This window comes from Lynx canadensis, chromosome B4 (genome assembly GCF_007474595.2).
Source record: "Lynx canadensis isolate LIC74 chromosome B4, mLynCan4.pri.v2, whole genome shotgun sequence".
NCBI classification, from domain to species: domain Eukaryota; kingdom Metazoa; phylum Chordata; class Mammalia; order Carnivora; family Felidae; genus Lynx; species Lynx canadensis.
In genome coordinates this window covers 10,627,780-10,653,351 of record NC_044309.1, presented here as the reverse complement: position 1 = coordinate 10,653,351, position 25,572 = coordinate 10,627,780, and the positions used below count along the sequence as shown (strand labels likewise).

Here is a 25,572-nt window from a genome sequence, read left to right as displayed (position 1 = left end):
TTAAAAGAGGGGTTTTTGTTGTTACTGTTTATGAAAAACTGTTTTTATGTTTGTATTCTAGGCTTTTTTGTTCAAGGTTTTCCTAAACTCTTGAGATTTCAAGAACATCATGAAAAAATACTGAATAAATTTCTGTCCAAGCTTAAGCAACACTTGGTAGGTAGATATGAGTTTGACTTACACCCACTTATACCAGGAATGAAGCTAGAGGAATTGAGTGCAGCCTTTGGTCCCAATTACTTGATTGATTTGCAGTGTTGTCCAGTTCCTTTCCTATGCACTTGTCATTGCCAGGTGTTTGAAGAGCACGAGATTTGTGAAATTTAATTGTTGTTTATGTTTATTTTTGAAGGAGAGAGAGACAGAGTGTGAGTAGGGGAGGGGCAGAAAGAGAGGGAGACCCAGAATCTGAAGCAGGCTCCAGGCTCCAAGCTTTCAGCACAGAGCCCGACACGGGCCTTGAACTCACGAGCTGCGAGATCATGACCTGAGCCAAAGTCAGACACTCAACTGACTTGAGCCACCCAAACGCCCAATATTTGTGAAATCGAGTACTGATGAACCATCACAGCCCTAACTCATAGAATCAAACCACTTCTTTGCAGATGATATATACAAATAATATAGTTTTTAAAGATATATGATTTCTCTGTAACTTTGGAGGCTTTTTTATGGCAGCAAAAGTACTTTAAGGCTCATACAGACATCCTTAGTGAACCATATATATACTCTACTATAAAACACGATGAGTTAGTGAAGCAGAGATAGTTCACGGTAAAATGTGTTCTAGAGAATCAAAATGTATTACAATCCTGTATGCGAAGGATTTATTCTTAAGGTGATTTCCAAAAGTGAAATTGAGGGAGAAAGAGAGGAAGCACGAAGAGAAAAAAACTAGAAATACTCTAGCATGAAAAAGATTTGGAATGAAACGGTTTTATGTTTAGTTTTGACAGCTACCTCCCAACAACCTTCCTGACTTTTAGTATTAGATTGTCATATTTCATTTGCTGCAATCCAGAAATTTGAAGTCTTTGTTTTTTTCAGGATTCTCAAGAAATCTACACAAGTTTTTACACAATGAAATGGTTTTTTCAATGTTTCCTTGATCGTGTGAGTATTTGTTTACAAAACCCAGTCGTAAAATTATAAATACCAGATGAGGGGTGAGCTGTTAATCTTATCTCTGTTTTGTTTTTAATTATAGACTCCCTTTACACTAAACCTCAGAATATGGGATATCTACATCTTTGAAGGAGAACGAGTTCTTACCGCTATGTCTTATACAATCTTAAAATTACACAAAAGTAAGAAAATGTTTAAGTATAAGGATTTCACGAAAATCAAGGCTTGATTTAACTCTGATTTCTCATTCCCCACCCAGTTTCAAATTCCTTTTCTTTTTGTGGTGGATTAAAACATTTCTTGAAAGTTCATGAAGAAGTCATGTTTGGTTGGTAATTGGCTTTCCTTGGTTCTGTCACATGACTAGAAGCTGATTACATTACAAAGGTCTTTGATTTGTTTTTCTGTTTCAGTTTCATTTTCACACTGAAGCAGTGGAACACAGTGTCCCGATTTCACTATTAATATTATTCCCACCAAGTTTTGTTTCCTTATTCCTTTCATCAGTCTGAATCTCAGGTTTGTAATCAGAGACGAGAGAGACCAAAGAAACCAGGCCCTTAGTTCAAAGGTCTAGAGAGAGGACATTTTCCATCATTGTTTCTTTCATCCAGGAAAAAAGCCTCCAACTCTAAGCTGTAGACCAAAGATGGGGAACCTTCTGCTTATCTCTCTGCTTGACCGCATTGTCTCTGGGGCAAGTACAGTCACTGTCTCTAGTTGCACACATGCAACAAGGCTTTAAAAAGTCTTCAGTTGCAGTATTTCAAGGGCTGTATAAATTTGGCATGCTATGCCTTACTTTAGAAATCGAGAAATGAGAGTTTTCTTCATGGATATAAAGAACCTTATTCATCTTTAAGCCTCTGTTCAACCTTTATAGTTATAACTCCTCGTAGTAACTTCTCTTGTAACTGCAGAGAAGAGAGTCACTGGAAGCTTTAGAACTTCCTAGAGTGCCTCAAGCCTAGGTCCTAAACATACATGGTTTCACCTGTTTTGGTCCTTCTACCCTCTTAGGTTATTTTTGAAAGATTCATCTGTTCAGCCTCCCACCTAAACTATAAGCTAATTGAGTACTTGGGGTCACGTTTTGTAAGTTTTTTTCCCCCTGTTGTGCTTGGCATTGTTCTAAGTACATGTTAGTATTTTAATATAAAATTGTTTGATTGCTTACTTGAAAAACATGACTTCGGATTATCCAAAGTTTAGATACAAATGAGAAGTCCCAATGAAATCAAGTTTGTATTGTTTACTCTGAAAGATAGGGATTCAGAAGTGCTGTGGTTCCTTTCCCTTAAACCCAGTCCTCACTCCTCCAGCTCACACACTGCTGCACTGAGATAACTGTGTCCCGAGACTCAGGGTCTGTCAGAAAGCCACAGGAAATCAGTCTCTCCTACCCCATCCACCCCCTCCCCATCTCATTCCCTCCCCTCCTCTCCTCTCTGTGTCCTTTCTCTCTCTCTGGATCATGAACTAAGATGTGGAACAAAAGTATACTTTTTATTAAAATTTATATGTATTAGTTTAATGTTCATTAAACAGCAAGAAAATAGAAACATGATGTTATATTTCTCCATAGCTCTGTTCACACCTTAAATTATGTTTTATTTGTATGACTTTTTTTTTTTAAAAATGTGTGTGTGTTTTTGAGAGAGAGAGAGAGAGAGAGAGCACAAGCAGGTGAGGGGTAGAAAGAGAAAAGGAGATAGAGAATCCGAAGCAGGCTCCAGGCTCCAGGCTCCACGCTGTCAGTGTAGAGCCCGACGCGGGGCTTGAATTCACGAACTGTGAAATCATGACCTGAGCCGATGTCAGACACTTAACCGACTGAGCCACCCAGGCGCCTCTTATTTATTTGACTCTTGCTTCATTTTGGCAAGTGAGAAGTGTCTTCACCCTTGGCAAGTAAACTGGAAGCATAATAATTACTTTATATCCTATCCTATCATTGGGCTAAATAAGCTATTGGAAAAAACGTGTCTGCTGCTTTATAGTTTTTTATTAGTTAGGAAGACAGAAGCTCCAGGATTCATGTGAAGTTGCTTCACCAGAAAACTTCAAAAACTGTGTCTGGGCACCTGAATTCAGTGACAGCTCCCCTGAGATTTTGTTCTTGTTTTTTTCTTGATTTCCTTAATAATATTTAGAGACATTGTTATGGGATTATGGGAGGTTTATCACACAGTGGTTTTAAATAGTAAAAAAAAAATGTAATAACCTAACTGTCCAGTGTTAGAACACTAATTATATAGTACTTATATCCAATGGACTCAAAAGTATAATCAGTTTTTTAAATTGATACATGTGTATACACATCTGCTTGTAGGGCAGTGGCTCTTGGGATCCTAGCTGATTTTTGCTTTCTACTTTGTATCTGAAATTTGAATTTTTTTTAACAAAACTGGTTTCTTACCGTAGAAATACAAATAAGAGTAATCATCTAGATTTTTTGGAAATTCTGATATAGTAAAAATAGAGACTTGAAATGGGTTTGTGTATGGTAGGTAGAGCTCCATAACAATAAAACAGAAAGCCCTCGTGGCATCCTAGTTGGCCTGTGTCTCTAACAAGTACTTGCTCTGGGTTAATATTAACGTCTAAGGTATGGGTAGCCTTAAATAAACCAACGAAAAGCTATTTGGCAGAATTTACCTTCTGCTGTCTCCCCAGAGTACCTGCTTTTTTCTCTGTGACTGCTTTAATGTCAGAAAAAGAAAAATGTTTGTTTGTTTGTTTGTTTGTTTGTTTGTTTGTTTATAGAGAAAGAGAGCATGTGTGGGAGCCTGTGAGTAAGGGGAGGGACAGAGGGAGGGAGAGAGAGAATCCCAAACAGGTACTGCACTGTCAGCACAGAGCCAGATGCAGGGCTTGATCTCATGAACCATGAGATCATTACCTGAGCCAAAATCAGGAGCCAAATGCTTAACTTACTGAGCCACCCAGGTGCCCCAGAAAATATTTTTATCTTACAGAGTTTCAGTGATTCTTACAACGCTATGTATAAGCTGTATGCTGTGCCCTTTTTGAAAACTACAACCCCAGAATAGAATGCATTATCTTCTCAACCTGAAACAGCTGTTGATGCAGCATTCGTGTTTCTCTCATTCTTTCTTAGAACACCTAATGAAACTGTCCATGGAAGAACTTGTAGAATTTCTTCAGGAGACCCTGGCAAAGGATTTTTTCTTTGAAGATGACTTTGTAATAGAGCAACTTCAGATTTCTATGGTAGAACTGAAGCGCGCAAAATTAGACCTCCCAGAACCTGGTAAGAAATACTCAAAACACTTTATATCTAAATCATAATTAAAGTTGGGAAACACGGCGCAATGAACACAAGCCGTTTCTGTTTCCGAACATAAGCATTATGCGTACTTGTGGATGGCAAGCTGCTTATGGCATTATGCTTATTTTAAGAAAAAGCAAATAAACGCATTAATGAAATCCGCCCCTCCTAATAAAATAACTGTGCTGTCCCTAGTCAAATTCAGAAGGTTTGGGTGGCAAATAATACTGATCAAGAGTAGTAATCGTGGTGCTTTAACTGAACATAAACAATGACCTTTACTTTCATCACGTCATGTTGTAAAACCATAAGTAATAGCAGAGAAAGTAAAAGATCCATGTTGTAGAAGAGGAAATTGGAACTGAAATGCTTCTGTACAGAGCTACAGAACCAGCAGATGGCATCGTTGACTCTGGAGTCCACGTTTTCTGACTGCTGATCCCAGGATTCCTTGCAGTGCATCGCTGTGTGGATAATATATTTTATTTGCTTCTTTCTTTTTTAATTTTTTTAAAAGTTTATTTTTATTTATTTTGACAGAGAGAGAGACAGCAAGCAGGGGAGGGACAGAGAGAGGGGGAGGCAGAATCCCAAGCAGACTCGGCCCTGTCAGTGCAGAGTCCCATGCGGGGCTCAGACTCAGGAACAGTGAGATCATGACCTGAGCCGAAATCAAGAGTCAGACGCTTCGCCGACTGAAATGCCCCTTTATTTATTTATTTTTGAGAGTGAGAGAGACTGAGCACAAGTGGGGGAGGGGCAGAGGGGGAGGGAGAGGTAGACACAGAATCCGAAGCAGGCTCCAGGCTCCAAGCTGTCGGCACAGAGCCCAATGCAGGGCTCAAACCCATGCCATGAGATTATGACCTGAGCCAAAGTCAGATGCACAACCGACCGAGCCACCCAGGCTCCCCTTATTTGCTTATTTCAGTACAGCTTTCAGCACCTCCTATTAGATTATCTGCCCGGTGCTGGGGCAGAGACCCAACAACTGAAGAGAAAGACGTGGTCCTTGTGTCAAGGTGCACACAGGAGAGACAGAATTTATATAACTGATAACAAATGGAGTGTAAATAAATAGGATAATTGGGGAGAGATCAAAGGAAGGATAGGATGGGAGGCAAGAGAAAAGAGAATGTGGAAATAGGATGGCAGCAAGAGTAACTCAGAGTTATTACTTACAGCGAATGATTTGCTGAGAAAAAGGCATTTTTCGCCCGTTTCCTTTCTTGCCTTTGTTGCACTGGAGGGTGTGGTAAGGGAGGAGGGAAGCCGAAGAGCCTGTGTGAGAGGTTGAGGAGTTAATTGGGGTCAGGGGTTATGCCCTCAGGTAGAGTCCGATGGAACATTTCCCAGTCTCTGGGGCACATATTTTGGCGTCTTCTGGATATGTCTGTGCGGATCAGGCAGACGTACATTCATGGAAGGCGCATCTTTCTCCATTTGGTGAAAACCAAGATGCTCTGCTTTTAGTTACTTAATTTTGAGGGGTCCTGTCAGCATTTCTCCAAGGTTCGTTCTGGGTCATCCAGATTCTCTAGAAAACAAAACGTCACAGCAATGATTGATTGTGGTCAGCAGCCTTGTGAAACGATCACCTTTGCTAAGTGAGGTTACCTTGTGTTCAGTGCAATAATGTCCATTCCCCACTAATTCTTTACCTGGAACGGCAATGACTAACTGTATTCTTGCCACTTTAACATTTATTTTATTTTGTTAGTTTTTTAATGTTTATTTATTTTGAGAGTGAGAGAGTGAGCAGGAGAGGGGCAGAGAGAGAGAGAGAGAGAGAGAGAGAGAGGGAGGGAGAGGAAGAGAGAGAATCCCAAGCAGGCTCTGCGCTATCAGCACAGAGATCAGCTCACAACTCGTTAATTGTGAGATCATGACCTGAACCAGGTCCAAGAGTCAGACGCTTAACCGACTGAGCCACCCAGGAGCCCCTAACATTGATTTTAAAATATCTTGCATTAGGGGTGCCTGGGTGGTTCAGTCGGTTAAGCGTCCAACTTGGGCCCAGGTCATGATCTTGCGGTTCATGGGTATGAGCCCTTGTCGGGCCCTGAGCTGACAGCTTGGAGCCTGGAGCCTGCTTCAGATTCTATGTCTCCTTCTCTGTCTCTGCCCCGCCCCTGCTCATGCCCGCCCGCGCTCTCTCTCTCTCTCTCTCTCTCTCTCAAAAATAAACATCAAAAAATTTTTTACAATAAAATATCTTGCATTCTTTTAAAAAGAGTTAAGACAAGTTTTAGTAAAAGACATACAGAAAGAAAAAATACATAGTAGAACTATTTAACCATGAGAATAAAATATTATAGAAGAGGATGACTAAGCATCTAACTAGCGGGTATCATTTACTGAGTGTTTAGTATGTGCCACATACTACACTCATTATGTCATTTAATCCCTAAAAATAACTCTGAAAAAGTACTCGTCTGCATTGTACACAGGAATAAAATTAGTAGCTGTAGTTTGTAAGATCTTTTTACTGGGAAATGGTAGAATGTGGATGGAGGGGGAGATGCAGAGAAAGGGAAAGGGAGAGAGAAATAATCCCAGAAACACTAGCTAACGTTCGCTCTGATCCTACTGGCACTTGAAGTAGAACGTGGTGAGGTGGCTCCCCACTTTCTCCATCAAGAATCTGGTTTTCACCTGTATTTCTACTGCTGCAGCATCGACTTCCTGGAATTTGTGCCCTGCAGCCTGCCCAGTGTTACCCTCTTGAAATTACTTCAAGCTCTATATGGAGCATGAAGATGGTTCAGTGATCACTCTGGCAGGAAATTTTAATCTCCTCTCTGTCATCTTAAAAGGACACATGAGCGTGTTATTTCTTTGTGGCTCCTTTTGTGCTGCCTCCATTTGTAAGTTGTTTTCCCAGACCCACACAACATGCGGCATTTTAAATTGTTAGTTTATCTTTCTAGCTGAATAGAGTTTTCCATTGTTTTGACTTGCATTTCTTTAATTTTGATTGAGTGTCTTTTATTTTTATTGGACATTTTAATTTCTTTTTCTGTAAACTTCCTGCTTATCTTCTGCTCCCTTTTCTATTGGTGTGTTTGTGCAAATTCTTCGTAAGTAAAGGAAATGGGCCAGTTTATTGTTATTGTGGATACTTTTCATATACAATTTTTAAAAATTTAATCAGTCTTTTTCTTTTAACAATTTTTTTAATGTTTATTTATTTTTGAGAGAGAGAGAGAGAGCAGGGAAGGGGCCAAGAGAGAAAGAGAGGCAGAATCCGAAGTGGGTTCCAGGTTCTGAGCTGTCAGCACAGAGCCTGATGTGGGGCTCGAACCCACAAACCGCGAGATCACAACCTGGGCCCAGGTCATGGATGAAGCCCGGATGCTTCACCAGCGGAGCCACCAGGTGCCCCATCAGCCCTTTTCTTTATGGCATCCCACTTCTGTGTTCCACATGCTGAATGAAAAGGTTTTTGTTACCTGTATTTTCTCCTATGACTTTTATGCTTTATTTTTTTTATGATTAAATCTTTAGCCCATCTAGAATTACTTGTGGTTTAAGGGAAGAGTTTTAAGGTGTGTTTTTAATTTCCACAGATTTATGAATTTTCCAGTTTTGCTTCTGTTAATTGAATTCTTTCTTCATGCTGTTGTGGTCAGATAAGATACTCTGTACAGAATCTGTCTTTTAAAATCCGTTGAGACTTAATTTGTGATGTAGCATACCCTGTGTCCTAGAGAAGGACTCACACACTTGAGAAGAATGTGGATGCTGTAGTTGTTGGGTGGAGTGTTCCGTAAATATCTGTTAGATCTAGTTGGTTTACTGTGTTGTTTTCGTCCCCTGTGTGCTTACCTTCTCTCTGGTTGTTCTGTCTATTATTGTGGGCCACGTATTGAAATCTCCAGCTGTTACTGTGCAACTCTTCCTCCCTTCTGTTCTGTCCGTTTGTGTATCATATATTTTGATGGTCCATTATTAGGTGCATACGTATTTGCAATTATTGGATCTGCTTGCTGTATTGAACCTGTTATTCACATGCAGTGTCCTTTTTTGTCTGTTGTAACCTTTTTTAGATTTATAGTCTATTTTGTCCGATTGAGTATATCTACCCCTACTCCCTTTCGTTACTGTTTGCATGGAGTATCTTTTTGCATCCTTTCACGTTCAATCTGTTGGTGTCTTTTGATCTAAAGTGAAGTCTCCTGAGGGTAACATATACCTGGATCCTGTGTCTTTATCCATTCTGAAGTCTCTGTCTTTTGATTTAGGAGTTTAAACCATTTAATTACTGATAAGGAAGGACTTCTGCCATTTTGCCATTTGTTTTCTGTATACCTTATAGAATTTTGTACCTCATTTCTTGGATTACTGTCTTACTGCCCATTTGATGGATTTTTTAAATTGTGAAATGTTTAAATTACTTACTTTCTTTTGTGTATGTTCTATAGCTCGTGTGTGCGTGCGTGTGTGTTTTGGGGGGGGGGGGGGGCAAAGGGATTACATTTACCATCCTGAAGTTATAATGCCTTAATTTGGACTTGGGGCAACTTTAATAACCTACAAAAGCTCTGCTCCTTTGCAGCCCCACCCCCAGCCCTCTGGTCCATCCCTAGCCCATTCGGTCCACCCCCAGCCCTTCCGGTCCATCCCCAGCCCTTCCAGTTGACCTTTTCCACATTGCATCTGTGTACGCTCTGTGCCGCAAAACGTAAAGTAGTAATTCTTTTAAGTGCATTAGTCTCTTCAGTCATGGAGAAAACAAAATGTGGAGTTATAAACCGAAGTTAAACAATACTAGCTTTTAGACAAACAAATGTGTTTTTTTTAAGTATTATGCTCTTAAATTATGTAGAAAAACAGAATGTGGAGTTACAAATGATTTTTACAATGATAGTAGTTTTTACACTTGCCCCTGTATTTGCCTGTATTGAGATCTTGATTTTCTTTCATGGCTTGGAATTTCTGTGTAGTGCCCTTTCGTTTCACCACGTGCCCTTGAGCATTTCTTTCTGGGCAAGTCCCAGAAAGCGTTCTCTCCACTTTTGCTTATCTGGGAATGTCTTAATTTTTCCCTCACTTTTGAAGGACAGTTTTGCCAGATACAGGACTCCTGGTTGATAGTTTTTTGTTTGTTTTTTGTTTTCCTTTAATGCTTTGAATATATCGGCCTCCTGCCTTCTGGCCTCCAAAGTTTCTGATAAAACACCTGCTTATAACCTTATGGGGATAACTTGTATGTGACAAGTTGCTTCTCTGTTACTCCTTCAAGATTCTCTCTTTGTCTTTTGAAAGTTTGATTGTAACGTGTCTCGGTGTGGGTTTCTTAGAGTTCATTTTATTTGGAGTCCTTTAAGCTTCTTGCTTGTTTATTTTCATGTCTTTACCCTTGTCTCCCTCTCTTTCTCCCACAGTGCATGTTTGTCTGCTTGATGGTCTCCACAGTCGCTTGGACTTCTGTTCCTTAGACTTCATAATTTCCATTGCCCTGTCTTCAAGTTTGTTTTTTTTAAATATTTATTTATTGTTGAGAGAGAGCAAGAGAGAGACAGAGTGCAAGTGGGGGAGGGGCAGAGAGAGAGGGAGACACAGAATCCGAAGCAGGCTCCAGGCTCTGAGCTGTCAGCACAGAGCCCGACATGGGGCTCGAACTCACAAACCGTGAGATCATGACCTGAACCAAAGTCAGATGCTCAACCGACTGAGCCACCCAGGCTCCCCTTTTTATATTATTATTATTATTATTATTATTATTATTATTATTACCCAGGCTCCCCTTTTTATATTATTATTATTATTATTACCATCATCATCATCATCATCATCCTGTCTTCAAGTTTGCTGATACTTTCTTCTACCTGCTTAAATCTGCCTTTAAATATCTCTGGTGATCATTTCATTTATTGTACTTTTCAGCTTCAGAATTTCTTTCTGATTTCTTTTTATGTGTTCTCTTTATTTATATTTCCATTTTGTTCATACATGATTTTCTTGACTTTCTTCACATCTTCCTTTAGTTCTTCGAGTTTCTTTAAGACAAAGTCTTTGTCCAGTTTATTTGCCGTTGGTCTTTTTCAGGGACATTTTCTGTTGGTTTAGTTGTTTCCTTTGAATGAGCCATATTTTCCTGTTTCTTTGTGTCTCTTGTGATTTTTTTGTTGAAAACTGGGCATTTGAATCTAATAATGTGGTAACTCTGGAGCTTTCTTCCCTTCCCCCAGGGTTTGCTGTTGTTGTTGTTTTGGTTGGTTGTTTGTTTTATTGTGTAAGCTATCTCTCTGCTGAGGGTCAGCCAGAAGAGTAAACTTCAGGTCTTTTCAGGTCTTTTCTGAGCCTTTCTCTGGACTTTCTAATTTTGCCCTTAATATGTTGCAGTTTTTGAATATCCTAGTCTTCAATGTCTGGCCTCGTAGAAAGGAAAAAATATATAAATAAGGGGAGAAAAAAGGGACTGGCCCTTTAAAGCCCCTGAAAATCACCTCAGGGTGCTTGCAATAGCGGGGGCGAGGGGGAGGTGCAAGGAAAGTGGCCTCTCCCTCTTTTCTGCACCTCTCTGATGGAGGCAGCTATCAGCAGTCAGAGCCAGACCTCCAGTATCTGGAGGACACGTTTTCTTGCCCACCCTGGCTCCCTGAGCCTGGTGCAAACTGCTCTAGGAACAAGGTAAAGCTGCCTGCCCTGTGGCCGGGGCGGGGTAGAGTATGGGGTATTTCTGCAGTGCCCAGAACTGAAAGTGAACCACATTCACTGCCGTTACCTTCCCAGCCTTCTCCTGGCAGTTGCAGGCCTGCAGTGGGCACCAGAGTTCCGAGGCAGTTCTGTCAGACACGTTCTGCTGGTGCGGTTGTCGTCCAGGTGGGGGGACAGATTCCTGGTGCTTATTCTGTCACCCTCGCAGCAGCTTTTCCCTGTCTCTGTATTTCTAATGTTGTAGAGCAAAATTGATTCCCTCACATTTTCCAAGATTCTAGATACACAGTTATCATCCGATAATAGTATTTTTCTTCCTCTTAAATGCTTTTTATTTATTTTTCACCCCAGAGGGTATCAAACTATTACTGTTTTTCCAAATTAAGAAAAAAAGTAGATGTTGAGGGTTTTTTTTTTTTTTTTCTTAATGCTTTTTAGGCACAAATGAACAAATCTCTGTGTTTTTCTCTTTTTAAGACCTTCTTATATGGTGAATTTTATTAATGTATTTTCTAATTGTGAACCATCATTACACTCCTTGGATAAATTTCACTTGGTTGTAATAAATTACCTGTTAAAGCTCTGATGTTTTATACTTGCTAATATTTTACTTAACTTTTTTGTTGTTATTCCTATGTGGGATTGCATAGCAATGAACTGAAACTTTGTTGCGTTACCAGGTTATGCTAGTATCATAGTATGGAAAGTTTCCTTCTTCCTCTGTGTTTTGGAAAATTTTATGTAGTATTAAAATTGTTCCTTAAGAGCTCAAAATATACTTATGGAACCATTTTAGTCTGATATGCTTGTTTTGTGGGAATCACTCTTTGATAACTTTATGTTTGCCTGGTTATTGGTTATTGTTTTGTTACTCATTTTGTCTTCTCAGGCCAGTGTGCATCCTTTATATTTTCTTAGAAAATCGTTCACTTCAGTTTCTAAATGTATTTGTGTAAAGTTTCACAAAAGCTTTTCAAACATGTACAAAAGAAAAAGAGCTGAAGACCCTTCCCACCCCCGTGTATCTATCACACAAGCTTATTGAATAATTTTATTTTAAAGTTTATTATTTATTTTGAGAGAGAGCATGAGCAGGAGAAGGGCAGAGAGAGAATCCCGGACAGGCTCCGCATTGTCAGTGCAGAGGCTGACACGGGTCTCAAACTTCCGAACCATGAGATCATGACCTGAGCTAAAGTCAAGAGTTGGGACGCTTAAACCAACTGAGCCACTCAGTCACCTCTGAATAATTTTTTAGTGAAAATAAAGACCTCATGGTATTTCACCCTAAATAGTTTAGTCTCCGTGTCTCAGAAACAAGGACTTTCTCCTGTCTAAGCATAGTGCCATTATCAAATCTAATTAAATTAACAATATAATTCTCAAATATCATCTAATATCAATTCCATATTAAAAGTTTCCAGTTGGGGGCTTAGTCAGTTAAGTGTCAGACTTTGGCTCAGGTCATGATCTCATGGTTCATGAGTTTGAGCCCCACGTTGAGCTCTGTGCTGTCAGCTCGGAGCCTGGAGCCTGCTTCGGATTCTGTGTCTCCCTCTCTCTCTGCTCCTCCCCTGCTCTCTCTGTCTCTCTCTTTCTCTCTCTCAAAAATAAATAAAAACATTAAAAAAAAGTTTTTAGTTGTAGGGTACATGGGTGGCTCAGTCAGTTAAGTGTCCTTGTGCTGAGAACACGGAGTCTCTTTGGGATTCTCTCTCCCTCTCTTTCTCTGTCTCCTCTGCTCATGCTGCTCCCTCTCAAAATAAATAAATAAACTTAAAAAAAAAGAATTTTTTTTAATTGCAAAAACTTTTTAATTAGCAAGTGATCTGTGGCATAATGTTTTGCAATTATACAGATATCCACGTTCCTTTTGATCTTTCCCCGGTGGTTTCAGCTTCCATTAATAATCCTTGCCGAAAACAAATATTTTATTACACGTCGTAAAGTAGGAATTTTCAAATTCCATTCTTTCTTTTATACGTATCAGCAGATTTTCTTCTGTAACAAAGCATTTTTTCTCCTTTATCAGCTGGGGCTCTTTAGTTACCTTAAGATACATTTTCTACTGAAAAAACAGAATAAATGCTTAGCTGTTTTCTTTTACCAGTTTTCAGTTAGGAGTTGATGTTCTTGATTATCTCCAGTGGCAGAAAATGAGCTTTTGTTTTGGTTTTCTCATTGTGAATCCATGGAATTTGATATATTCTTAATGTTTCAATGAGATATAATTATTATTGTTTTAATGTTCACATTGTTCTCAGTTTGGCCAGCGGGATCTCCCTTAAACTGATCCTGTGTTCTTCTGACTCAACACTTTTAGTCTTTGAATACTTCTTTGCTTTTATGTGCAACAAGATATTTCTATCTTACCCTAAAAAATCCCTTATTCCTCAGTTTTATTACCCGATTTACAAATGTATCCTCATAAGAACTCTAGGTAATCTTTGCGGTATATTGAGTGAAGTATGAAGACTTTCCATTACTTCAGTTTGGGGAATATTCAAGTCCTTTTCCTTTGCTTTTACATATAAAACTTGTGTTTAAAGCGCATATATTTACATAAACGTGCACAGCTTTTTTGTAGCTGTCTTTTATCGTCAGACATTTCTTTCTCTTCCTAATTTGCGGACACCGTTTATCGTGTGTCCTTGTTGGTGCTGTTAGTCTTCATTTGTTATGAGTATTTCAAGCTTTTTACGTCGCTCATCTGCTTTCCGGCCATTTGTGTCCTATCTTATGTTGTTAATTCTATCATGCCTTTCTTGTTGACCACTGCTAGTAGTAAACGTGTATAAAGTAGTTGGAAAGTTGCAGCTCTCCATCTCTTCATGTGAATCAACTCTGAAGACCCAATTTAAATAAAAGTACATTTAGTTGACACAGTACTGAAATGACATGCATCGCTTCTGGCATACCTCATTGGCTTGCCATCTTGAGGTGGAATTATCCCTTGGATCTCCTCAGCTACCTGTCTTCTGTTCGCATTGGCTAGGATTCTCTCATTTAGGGAGGTTGCTCTGGGTGTAAAGCCTGTGTTGATCCACTGTGACTGCCCGTGTGGCCCGGCTATAGCTTATGACCATACGATCTAGAAGAATCAAGAGCACATTTTTCTTAGAATAATTGAGAGAACCACTTCTATTTTAGGTATCAGAAAACGTGAAACTTAAGGAACCTTTTTAAGAAAGGAAAGCATTTTGTTGCTTTTAGCTGTGGTACATGTCCTTTTCTGTCCTAGGGCAATTCGGATTCTTTATTTTGTTTATAGCAAAACTTTGCCAGTTTCAGAATTGCCATTTCTCTTTTGTATGTTATTTTGTAATGGTAATCAAAATTTTGGGCTGGAATGTAGGAAGGAGATGTTTATTTTTCTCATTTCTCCTGTGTATTTATGACCATGGTAAAACATTCAACTTTACCCCATCTTCTTTTTTTTTTTTTAACTTATTTATTTTAATGTTTATTTATTTTTGAGAGAGAGAGAGAGAGAGAGAGAGAGAGAGAGACAGAGTGCGAGCGGGGGGAGGGCAGAGAGAGAGGGAGACACTGAATCTGAAGCAGGCTCCAGGCTCTGAGCTGTCAGCACAGAGCCCAGCATGAGACTTGAACCCACGAGCTGTGAGATCATGGCCTGAGCCGAAGTCTGACGCTTAACTGACTGAGCCACCTGGGTGCCCTTTACCCCTCTTCCAAAATCTTCTCCGCATTACCCCAGCTTACTAGCAGTCCATTCACTGTCCGTTCAGACACCCAAGTTCTGTGTTTCTTTTGATTCCTCGTCTCTCTCTAGCATCCCCCTCCTCTCCAGCCTCACTAGCAGGGCTGTGTCGCCCGCCCTGGAAGCCCTGACTCCCGTGTTGCTCACCTCCTTGTCTTGCCAGAGTGACTTTGTGAAATGGCCAGCTGTTCAGGGGACACTTCCGTGCTGAAGGAAGAAGATCCAGACTCCTTAGTTTGACCCAAGATACTCTCCCAGTCTGCTTGTTTTTCCTACTTCTATCCTTGTTCCCCCCTCATACCCCCAGACACTTCTGACATAGTAACAACAAGAGCAGACTTTGGAGTCCCACATGATAGACGCCTTGCAGTATGCTTTTTCTACGTACACATGTCAATTTTTTTTCAACAGCCCGTTGCGATAAGGTACTTACTGATGCAAATTTATCAGTATCCTTCAGGATAACTGTTGGTGCACAGAATTATTTAGGTTCCTAAAATTAGTATTTAATTTCTTACAGTTACAAATCCAGAAACCTAGTTCTTCTTTAGTTTGTTAATTCAGCTTACAAAAGTTAGTAGACGTGGGAAAAATTACCATGCTCTCTTTTTTTTTTTTTTTTTAATTTTTTTATGTTTATTTATTTTTGAGAGAGAGAGAGACAGTGTGAGCAGGGGAGGGGAAGAGAGAGAGGGGGATACAGAATCTGAAGCAGGCTCCAGGACTGTCAGCACAGAGCCCGACACGGAGCTTGAACCCACGAACTGTGAGATTGTGACCTGAGCCGATGTCGGACGCTTAACTGACTGAGCCACCCAGGCACCCCAAATTACCATTCTCTTTTAAAGGGAATGTTAATGTTTGGTTAATGTTAATGTTTGGTACAAATAAACTTCTACAAACGTTTTAAATTGCATTTATAGGGCGCCTGGGTGGCGCAGTCGGTTAAGCGTCCGACTTCAGCCAGGTCACGATCTCGCGGTCCGTGAGTTCGAGCCCCGCGTCAGGCTCTGGGCTGATGGCTCAGAGCCTGGAGCCTGTTTCCAATTCTGTGTCTCCCTCTCTCTCTGCCCCTCCCCCGTTCATGCTCTGTCTCTCTCTGTCCCAAAAATGAAAAAAAAAAAAAAATTGCATTTATAAATTTAATATATACAATCCCTTAAACATGTCAACTTTTAAATTAAAAACAAAATCTTCCCTAGTTGTTAAATAACTTCTACATCTGATAAATTTAAGAATTTGCTGAACCTTGAGTCCCTTAAAAATTTGTTACACTCCTGTTTATACATTTCAAATCGTAAGTTCGAATCAGTGACTTTCAATTGGCATGAAAAGGCAATATTAAATATGAACAGATTCCTTAATGCAAAAATACAGAATTAATCCTGTGTTTAATTCTCTTCAGTTTTTCTATAGTTAGTTCTAGATATTTGGGAATTAAAAAATGTATGTCAGATAAATTTGGAAGGTACTTTGTTAGTTGGAATGTAAGCCAGGACTCCAACTGAATTCTGGTCAGTGACCGAACTCGCAGGCCGAACCACTTTTTCTTATTGCTGGGTCCACACCCATCAGGTCCTTGGCCACGTAGTCCAGACACCGTGGGTGCCCCTTGCGCACAACCTCGTTCTTTCTTCTCCCTGAGGAAGTCTGCCTTTCCACCCAGGAGGATTGGACTTTGCGTTTTTTTGGTCTTTTACTTTCACCTTGTACCTTTAAAGGGTCTCTGAATGTGAGAGAACCCCCCCTGTGTTCTTTTGGTTTTTATCTGGAAGGGCCATAAGTCTTACATTAAGTGGCACTTGTTTTAATTTTGAAAAGCTTTCATGGTCATTCTGCCATCAGTGTCAGTAGTAGTAACCTAGAGATGAGGAAATGGGCTACGGGGCGAAGTATTGCCCAGGGTCATATAGCTGGTGACCAGCCTGACTCCAAAGCCAGCACCAGACATCACAGCAGACGCTGCGGCTGATAGTCATGCCGCTGTGTTGTGTGCCCACAGTTCTGTGCCTTAGGACGTGCTACTCCCCAAGAACGCCCGGCACGCTTCCCCAGGTCTCTGTGCCCACATCCATTCCGTTCAGTTTTCACGACTTGGCTTAAGCATCGTCTCCTCCAGAGGCCTTCCCAGCCACCCCCAGCCTCCCAAACCGCACAGCCGGATCAGCGGGATTTTGTGCCAGTAGCACCTCCCCGCCCCGCACTCCACCCCCCTGCGTATGCTTGCAGAGCTGTGCTTCTCCTGTTCCTCTGACGTGTGTTGGACAGTGAGTTCTAAGGACAGTGACCACGTCTTTGTGTCACCGGCACACATTTCAGTGCCCGGCATATATATAATAGGCATTTGGCCAATAATTTTTAATGAACAAATGAAGCTTCAATCTTTTTTTTTAGATAATAAAAGCCTGTCATCTACAAAAGGCTAGCATGAGGCAGTTTTTTGACGTCCTGGAACTATTTCGTATTCTCATTACATAGACATACACAAACAGGTCCAACTGTATCGTTTGTCAATGAAAAAAGTAAGAAACTCCCGCTTTTTTGAGTGTTTAGATGGGTTTTCACTTTTGTTTATATGATAGAAACTGATATTACGCCATTTTTTACTGTGTATATATGAATTGAAACACTAGGAAACAAAAATTATTTCACAAAGATCTATTGAATGTGTGTGGCATTAAATACATTTATAATGACAAATGTGTTTAAGTAATTCTCTGCCTCACCTCTCTTTCAAATTTTGTCTGATGAGAAAAAAAGTCAAGCCTATGAACCTAATTACTATAATTAAAAAAATATTTTTAAAAAAATTCTCAGCTATAAATTAGAAAGCAAAATACAGTAAAACCTTGGTTTGCAAGCATAATTTGGGAAACATGTTTGTAATCCAAAGCACTTGGGTATCAAAGCAAATTTCCCCATAAGAAATAATGGAAACTCAGAGGATTCGTTCCACCACCCCAAAATCCTCATATGAAAATGATTACAATACTGTCATATAATACAAAATAATATAGAAAATACAAACTCTAAAGAAAAATAAATGAACCTGCACTTGGAAAACCTTCGTGGCCAGTGTGAGGGGGGCAAGAGAGGAGGGGGATGACTTCCACTGTCACCAATGGAGTCCCTGCTCTCGTTGCCTCAGTGGAACCTTCTTCTGCACGGGAGCCATTGTGTGCACTTGCACAGATGCTCCCCACTGCACAGTAGTAACAAACTTGTCATACACTGTAATGAGTGGAACCGGTAATAAGGCAGCAGAGGCAGGCAGCCTAACCTGGAATGGAGCAAAGCATTCCTGAGCTCACTCTTGTCTGGAAAAGCAAAAGACTGTCCATAGGTACTTGGAAGTGACAAAAAATATGCTAGTGCCAATTGTGGGCACCTTCCAACATTCTGAAAAATCACTGATTTCTGCCAAATGCTGCAGCCTGAGGCCAATCATCCAAGCATAGGAGACAATCACCTACAATCCCAGAGAGAGAGAGAGAGAGAGAGAGAGAGAGAGAGAGAGAGGGAACTATTGGCTCAGCTGTGATCATGTGACATTCAGGGTCATGTACTACTTGTATTGTAAGACATAGCTTACTTATCAAGTTAAAATTTATTAGAAATGTTTGCTTGTCTTGCAAAACACTCACAGAACAAATTACTCGCAATCCAAGGTTTTCCTGTATTTCTTTGGTCACTTATAGAAGGGGGTATAGAAGGGTTGAAGGCTGTAATAAATAACGCTTGAATTGCATATTTTTCTTGCTAAGGGTACATTAGACAGATATAAAGCCATTTGAATTTTCCGGTATATTTTGAAATCACTGATTTTGTGACCATATTTTCAAACTCGGTTGGACTTAATATTTGATCTGGAGAGGAGTAAGATGACTCTTCCCCAGAACAATTTTCCTGACAACAGCCCCTACCATTTCTTACTGAAAACTGTTAGAACAATCAGAGTACATATATTCTGTTGTTGAAATTTGTAAGTAGGATATTGTTTACAAGAGAGAGAGCACTTGGGTGCATAGGAGCCTGTAATGCCTCTTAGACAATTAATCTGTAAGGCTTGTAGTTGAGTGTGGTGTCCACTGGGTGGCGGCACAGACCTGAGTAAAATCAACAGTGAACAAACTTGAGGGTATTTGAGGGACTCTTCTGTATTTTTTTTTTTTTTTTTTTTTTAGGGATGGCTAGAGTATTCTTTTTACTTACTTTTTTTTTTAAAGAAAAATTAAAAAAAAAAGCAACTAATAAAATTTTTTGCCTTTACTCTGAAATATATCAAGTTGGTACTGGCATGAAAATACCATTTTTGATGAAATGCTGGTGAAAAATGTTATTAATGTGGTATTTTCATAAAGCTGTCTCACTGTTATATATGATAGGAACTGTGGTGCTTTCCTACCCTTTAAGAATAGGGCAGTAAATCTTTTAAACACCTATGTTTTTAAGAAGAGAAGAATTTAAATTCTAGGCAGGCAGCTATAGTGGGATGAGCACACACAGTATTGTGGCTACTGAAAAGAAGTTCAGAACGAAAGTACGGATAATAAATATTAATACATATTGCCTGTGTATAGCCATCTGCGTTGACATCAGTTATGCTTGAATCTTGTAGTTACACTCCATTGGGTAGGGGTGAAAGGAGACAGGTAAACCAAGCAAAGCCAAGTACAGCAGTGTTAGTGTGTGTGTGTGTGGCAGGGTTCAAGTCGGTTCAGATGGATCTAAGGAGAGATTGTGCAAGAATGTTTAATGCTTATTTGAATCGACTTTTGTGGGAAAAGGGCAAAGCGTATTTATTAGGATATGAAAATATTCTGGGTGATGGCATTTGTCCTTCTTGACGGGTCTACAGAGATATCTTCAGCTCAGTGAAAGTGGAACAGTTCATCTTCAGAAAAGAATTGCCTTTACAGCAGTGTTCAGTAGAGTTTTCTTCCAGACTCCATAATTACCGAGGTCGGGTCGCCCTGGCACAAAGTCCTTGAGTTTTGGCATTGCCGTTGGAATGGAGAGGCCTCTGCCCTGCCCACTTTTTGTGACACACGAGCGAATCCCCGCCCAGACTTGAGCAGCCCCAGGAAGGGAGCCGCTGCTCGGCGCCTCGGTTCCCTGTGGAACCGTCTCCACCTTCTGCCCCTCTGCTCCGCTTCCTTCTCTTTGTGGCCCTCTCCGTTATTCTGCCTCGCGGCACCCCACCTCCCCCCTCTCTCCTGCTTTCTTTCCCTCTTTTCTTTTCAGTCACTTCTTCCTGCCCCTTCTCATTCCCTCTCCTCTCTTGAGACACAGCCCTCCTCCACAGCCAGTGTCGCCCTGAGGGCCAAGGACCTGCCCTGAAATGCAGACGGCGTGTGTACATTTGAGCATCATTGGGTTACTGAGAATTATACACTGGTCAGAGTGTTTGGTCAGTTATGGGAACAGCTTGAACGTGGCCCAGTCCCACAGTGTGGTCAGTCAGCAGGTATTTATTATGGAAGGTAGATGTTGATGCCAGGATCAGGAGCCGTGTATTACCTCCACCTGTTAGTCTTTCCTGCCCCAGGTCACAGATCACTACAGAAAGGAGGTGTGACCGGACACTGTTTTCAATTAAACATATCCTAGCCTGCTGTTGAGCCCGGCACCTGTGAATATCCTTATCTTCCCTAGTCTTGCATGTGTTAAAATTGGAAGGAATTGGGTTTTTCAAGTGCCTACACTTTGGAAGGCTCCTTCTTATATCGTCTACTGCCTCTTTGCAATGTTGTACCTTCTTCCATGCTTACTGGAAATCTCTGCAGGGGGCAAAGAGGCTCTGTCCTCTAAATGTCTTTGTACAGAGGGGCGCCTGGGTGGCGCAGTCGGTTAAGCGTCCGACTTCAGCCAGGTCACGATCTCGCGGTCCGTGAGTTCGAGCCCCGCGTCGGGCTCCGGGCTGATGGCTCGGAGCCTGGAGCCTGTTTCCGATTCTGTGTCTCCCTCTCTCTCTGCCCCTCCCCCGTTCATGCTCTGTCTCTCTCTGTCCCAAAAATAAATAAACGTTGAAAAAAAAAATTAAAAAAAAAAATAAATGTCTTTGTACATTTGAAGCATTCACCCTCTACCTGCTACAAGGCCCTAGTACCTATTGAGAAATTACCACTTAGGAATTAATTAGATACAGTGTCATTTTGTCTGCACCAGATTTTTTTTCTCTCTAAACCCTGCTACGTCTAATTTCTTAGCTGGTAGATCTTGGGTATTAATAACCATTATGTGCACCAAAAACCGTAAAATACCTAGGAATAAACCTAACCAAAGAGGTGAAAAATCTATACTCTGAAAACTATAGAAAGCTCATGAAAGAAATTGAAGAAGACACAAAAAAATGGAAGAATGCTCCATGCTCCTGGATAGGAAGAACAAATATTGCTAAAATGTCGATACTACCCAAAGCAATCTACATATTCAGTGCAATCCCTATCAAAATAACACTACCATTCTTCACAGAGCTAGAACAAACAATCCTAACATTTGTATGGAACCAGAAGAGACCCTGAATAGCCAAAGCAATCCTGAGAAAGAAAACCAAAGCTGGAGGTATCACAATCCCGGACTTCAAGATGTATTACAAAGCTGTAATCATCAAGACAGTATGGTACCGGCACAAAAACAGACACTCAGATCAGTGGAACAGAATAGAAAGCCCAGAAATGGACCCACAAACATACGGCCAACTAATCTTGAACAAAGCAGGAAAGAATATCCAATGGAATAAAGAGTCTCTTCAGCAAGTGATGCTGGGAAAACTGGACAATGACATGCAGAAAAATGAACATGGACCACTTTCTTACACCATACACAAAAATAAACTCAAAGTGGATGAAAGACCTAAACATAAGACACGAAACCATGAAAATCCTAGAGGAGAAAGCAGGCAAAGACTTCTTTGACCTCGGCTGTAGCAACTTCTTACTCAACACGTCTCCAGAGGCAAGGGAAACAAAAGCAAAAATGAAGTATTGGGACCTCGTCAAGATAAAAAGTCTTCTGCACGGCAAAGGAAATAATCAGCAAAACTAGAAGGCAACTGATGGACTCGGAGAAGATATTTGCAAATGACATAGCTGATACAGAGCACCCAAAGTCTACAAAGAACTTACCAAGCTCAACTGATAAATTTAGAATGAGTCCTACTCTTTAGATTGGAGGTTGAATAACTCTAGCCCAAAGGACAAATCTGGCCGGCCACCTGTCTTTTTATTTATTTATTTATTTATTTATTTATTTATTTATTTATTTATTTATTTAATTTTTACTTTTTATTGACATAGTTGGTCCATACCCTGTTTTTTTTTTTTTACATGAAATTTATTGTCATAATGGTTTCCATACAACACCCAGTGTTCATCCTAACAGGTACCCTCCTCAATGCCCATCATCCACTTTCCCCTCCCTCCCACCCCCCATCACCTATCTTTTAAATAAAGTTTTATTGGAAGACAAAAAAAAAAAGTGTCTCTAAAGAAGCCTTAACTTGAAAGTACAAGTGGGTAAACTAAAGCCTGGAAGTCAATGTCTATAAGAGGTTAAATTTTGACCTTGAGATGGGGACATTCTGAATTATCCAAGTGTACCTTAAATGCAATTACATGTATCCTTGTGAGAAGGAGGCATTAGAAGGTCTGACACACATAGAGGAGAAGATGATGTGAAGAGATGGCAGAGAGCTGGGGGAAGATGCTGGCCTTGAAGATTGATGTGGCCACAAGGCAATGAATGCCAGTAACCACCAGAAGTTGGGAGAGTCGAAGAACTGGTTCTACTCTAGAGCCTCTGAAGGGAATGTGGCTCTGTCAACACTTGGATTTTGGCCCAGTGATACTGGCTAAGCTCTTCTGGCCTCCAGAACTGTGAGAGAATAAGGTTCTGATGTTTTAAGCCATGAATGAATGAATGAATGAATGTATGAATGAATTAACCATTATGTGTCTGTACTGTTTATATGAACAGTATGTTATTACTCTAATTCATATTTCTTACATATGAATGAATGGACATTTTGTCAGCACCTTACTTGTGATTCCCTTACTATCTTAGATACTAGAGGTATGAATACAAAAGGAGAAGTTACTTTAATTAGGTTGTTGCCTACTAGGGGAAAGGGAAATGTGTCATGGGCTACCATGAAAGAACTTAGAGATGCTAGTTTTTTGACATTTTAGAACAGTTGCAGAATTTTTTCTCCACTGGGTCTCTTGCCCATTCAGGAAATGGAACATGTTAAAGTTTTCTTTTACTTCTACTATGATGTGTAGATATGCAGAATATTAATGTCCCTTCCTTAGAAAACTTTCTGTACTGACTTGAATATAAAGTAGTGTTAAATGTAAGGTGAATACTTTTCTTACCCTTTATATTGAAAAGTTAAATCTCCGATGTATGTATGTAAGACACATACCTTTCCATTTTGTTTCATGCAGGAATTACCACCTTGGTCTCCCCCTTACTTTTGTCTCAATCTTCTTATTCCTTCTCCTGAGAAAAACATGCCTTATATCCATGATCCTACATTTTTACTGTGTGTCCTGTTAGTCTTTACCAATATGTGCCTTTTATGTATCTAAAGGATTTCAGAATGAAAGTCTGTAGATAGTAGAATAGCGGACCGCTGTGTGACACTGCCTTATTTCCCCACAGGTGTTCCATTTTCTCTCATAGTCTTTTCTCCCCACTTTCTTCCTTCCACCTCCCCAAGTTTTGTTTGTTTGTTTGTTTTGTTTTGTTTTGTCTTGTTTTGGTTTTTTGTTTGTTTTTAAATCTTTCCACTGAACTGGTCCCTTATTAACGCCTTTCTACTCCGGTTCAGTTAGTCCAAATCTGGAATCTTGCTTAAATTCTGGTTAGCACATTTACAAAGATGCCCTTTCGTGTCCATGATTGTCCATAAGTCAATATAGCTAAACGTCTATGGAAAATGCTATGGAAGCCACCCCTACATTGACCATCCCTGGTCAATACATTGGTGACCACAAGACATAGAGAATGGCATATGAGAGTCTGCAAAGTAATGGAACTCTCATTACCCTTAATGGGTCTGTTATTGCCGGTGTCTGCCTTCCACATTTGTTCAGTTGTCTTTTTGACGTGGTTATGTAAAATAAATTTTAATTACTATCATTGGTTTCATTACATTTTGTCGACATTGAAAATATGCTGGGACCATAAAAGCATAATTATAAATTATAATTTCATTATCATGAAATATGTGATTTTTAACTAGCAGAAAAAGGCAATCCATACAATTTGTGTTTAGTACAGCAAGTCAGTTTGGAGATTGAGGATGTAGACTTAAGGGTAGTATCTTAGCTCAGGCCGCTAAAATAGAAATACCACAGACAAAGTGGCTTTAACAACAGAGAAATGTTTTCTCATAATTCTGGAGGCTGGGAAGTCCAAGGTTAAAGCGTTGGCAAAGTTGGTTTCTTCTCTCCTTGGCTTTCGCTGGGCGTCTTCCTGCATGGTCTTCCCTACACAGTCTCCCTGTCTGTGTCCATACGTCTCTTCTTATAAGGAGGTCAGTCATATTGTTTGAGAGGCCCACTCCAGTGACCTCATTTAACCTTAATTACCTCTATAAAGTCCTTCTATCCAAATGTCACATTCTGAGGGATTTAGGGGTTAGTTCAACGCATGAATCTTGAGGGGACACAATTCAGCCCATAGCAGTGAGGTAGCTTCTAGGCACAGACTTTGCTGAAGGCAAGAACAAGCACAGGCCTGTCCTGTGGTCAGTGAAACCTGGCTCGAGTACCCGGTCCACCTCAGGGGACGTGGAGTGTGCAACTCCTCACCGGGGCTGCCGTGTGCCAGGCACTGCCCAGCGCTTCACACGGGAACCAGGGTCGGCCTTTCCCTCCCTCTAAGGGGCACCAGTCTGGTTGTGTTGGGAGGGTGTGATGACAGAGGGAGAAGTGCTGTCCCCTACCTGGTCCAGAGCTCCCCGCCTGACCGCTGCTCCTCTAATAGGGTGTACCTCCCCGCTCTGCCAGGGGCCACTCTTCACTGTTGACCACAACTGGGAGGAACCCATGAGCTGCACTCTTTGTGGTGCGATGTGGTTCCTTTCCTTTTAGAAGCCTTTACAGAGGGAGGTGGGGCTAAAAACAGGGCAGATCACACCTCCCTTTGTGGCCCCGTCCACTGCTCTGCTCTGAAGACAGTGGGGGCACTAATCCCATCAGGTCACCCTCATGACCTAATTTCCTCCCAAACCCCATCTCCAAGTACCGTTACACTAGGGGATTCCAGCATATGAATTCTGGGGGGACACAAGCATTCAGTCCTAACCCTAACCTTGGAAAGACCTAATTACAAGTGAATTAAGTTTTCCTAGGTTGTGAATTGATACAGATTGAAACGCAGAAAGCAGGATGTGAGCATTCCCAGTCCAGGCAAAGAGAAGCGTTTGAAGCTTTCACCCCTAGATTGATGTTCTAGGGCATCCACCTACGTGCACGTTGCAGCCACGGTTCATTTTGAAATGTGGTGGTGGTGGTGGTGTTTAACACTGCCATGGAGAATTTTTTAAACATTTTACATGATTTCATATGAACTGAAATGTTGGTGGCTCTCTCTCTGCAGGCTGCCGGAAGCCACTCAAGTGGTGGAGAAGGGGGCAGCTTAAAGGGCTCAGTGTAAGAGTCTCTACAACTAATCTGCTTTTGTCCCTGTGACAGCACATTTTGCAGGCATGAATTCACCATTCTCTGGGTGTGCGTTTTCCTGTTCCTTTTAGTGGTTATGT

At 40.7% G+C, this 25,572-nt stretch overlaps 1 protein-coding gene across 4 annotated transcripts in view; it reads left to right on the top strand.

Moving 5' to 3' along the window:
- Nucleotides 1-25,572, top strand: part of USP6NL (USP6 N-terminal like) — a 181,336-nt gene that overhangs the window by 147,912 nt on the left and 7,852 nt on the right. For all 4 annotated transcript variants that reach the window (XM_032593820.1, XM_032593821.1, XM_032593822.1 and 1 more), the window contains 4 exons: nucleotides 62-156; nucleotides 1,048-1,113; nucleotides 1,208-1,307; nucleotides 4,247-4,399. In XM_032593820.1, the coding sequence (XP_032449711.1) occupies nucleotides 62-156; nucleotides 1,048-1,113; nucleotides 1,208-1,307; nucleotides 4,247-4,399 (414 nt within the window). The remainder of the gene's footprint in view (nucleotides 1-61; nucleotides 157-1,047; nucleotides 1,114-1,207; nucleotides 1,308-4,246; nucleotides 4,400-25,572) is intronic.